The 1415-nt window shown below is 35.5% G+C and overlaps 1 protein-coding gene across 1 annotated transcript; it reads left to right on the top strand.

Moving 5' to 3' along the window:
- Positions 1 to 330: 330 nt before the first annotated feature.
- On the top strand, positions 331 to 726 carry LOC110035528. Its single transcript, XM_020739761.1, has one exon. The coding sequence runs from the start codon at positions 331 to 333 to the stop codon at positions 724 to 726; it is 396 nt and encodes a 131-aa protein (XP_020595420.1).
- The last annotated feature ends 689 nt before the right edge of the window (positions 727 to 1415 follow it).

Below are 1415 nucleotides of genomic sequence, written 5' to 3'. Positions count from 1 at the left end.
TGCAATGTTTTTGAACATTTTGAAATAGTCGATGGAGACTATATTAACATTCTGGAGGGATTGGAATTATATACAGAGGTCTTTTCTCTTACAGAGCAACAAGAAGTACTTAATTGTGTGTTCGACCTCCGAATCAGAGGAAAAGCAGGACTGCTATCTGGAAGAACGTATTCCGAACTTAAAAAATGGATGAGAGGCAAGGGTCGCATTACGATACAATGCGGCTGCTGTTACAATTATAAGATAGATCGACAAGGAAATCTTCTAGGAATTTTACAACATGAGCAGGTGGAGCCAATGCCACCCATAATAAGATGGATGATCACACGGATGGTCCAATGGGGCATAATTCCAGCAGATTGCATCCCCAATAGTTGCATAATTAATATCTGTGAAGAAGGGGATTGTATCCCTCCGCATATTGACCATCAAGATTTTGTTCGTTCATTATGTACGGTTTCCCTCATATCGGAGAGCAGTATACTGTTCGGTACAAATATAGAGATAATCGTTCCAGGTGAATTCCGAGGATCTGTCCAAATTTCTTTACCAAGAGGGTCCGTTCTAATTCTGAAAGGAAATGGAGCCGATATAGAGAAACATTGCATTCCGGGAGTCCGACACCGTCGAGTGTCGATAACTTTCAGAAGGATGAGTGATGATAAAACACCATACGGATTTCAGCCAGATCTGGAACTTAAAGAGTTGCAATCATATGAGTTATAAACTCGTTGCACCACTAGGCCATCCCAAAACAACAGCTTAGAAGGTCAGCTTGTTTAGTAACTCATAACACAGTTTGCGAGAAGATCTTCTATTGGCAGACATGCAGATGTATAAATATGCGGACAACGATATCAAGACAGCTTATTTTGTACTTTAGATTATGTACTCATAGATGTACTAGTTATCCGTATAGCATAATGTACTTTCCATCTTTGAGATATATACATGATATATTGTAAAAATGACTGTATAAATCAATAATGAAGAATTTCAGAGTTTTTTTTTTCTGACGTAAACTCTTCTTAATGTGGTTGAAAACCGCTGAACTATGAATTGGTTCGTAACAATGAACAGAACAGAGAAAAAAAAAATCTTTCAAAATAAAATTTTACAACAAACAAATTAAATTTTCCGAATAAGTTTTCTCAATTTTGAGATTCCTTGCTTGTGCAGTATGACCCCGTTCGGTCTATATCCCCACAAAATTGCACATTCTACACAATTTTTTTCGTGATATCCCTATGAAGTAAATAAATTTATAAACTCTATATGATGCTTGCAAATAAATCTTGCAAATCTTTTTCAAAATAACATAAATTTCTACACATTACGATTTCTGAAACTCATGATATTTTAAATCAGTCCGATAACTCTGATTTACTACTTTTAAAAAATTGATCCAATAATTT

Source organism: Phalaenopsis equestris, unplaced genomic scaffold (genome assembly GCF_001263595.1).
Source record: "Phalaenopsis equestris unplaced genomic scaffold, ASM126359v1 Scaffold198029, whole genome shotgun sequence".
Lineage (NCBI taxonomy): Eukaryota > Viridiplantae > Streptophyta > Magnoliopsida > Asparagales > Orchidaceae > Phalaenopsis > Phalaenopsis equestris.
Note: the sequence above shows the minus strand (reverse complement) of the source record. Positions and strands in the feature narration are given on the sequence as shown.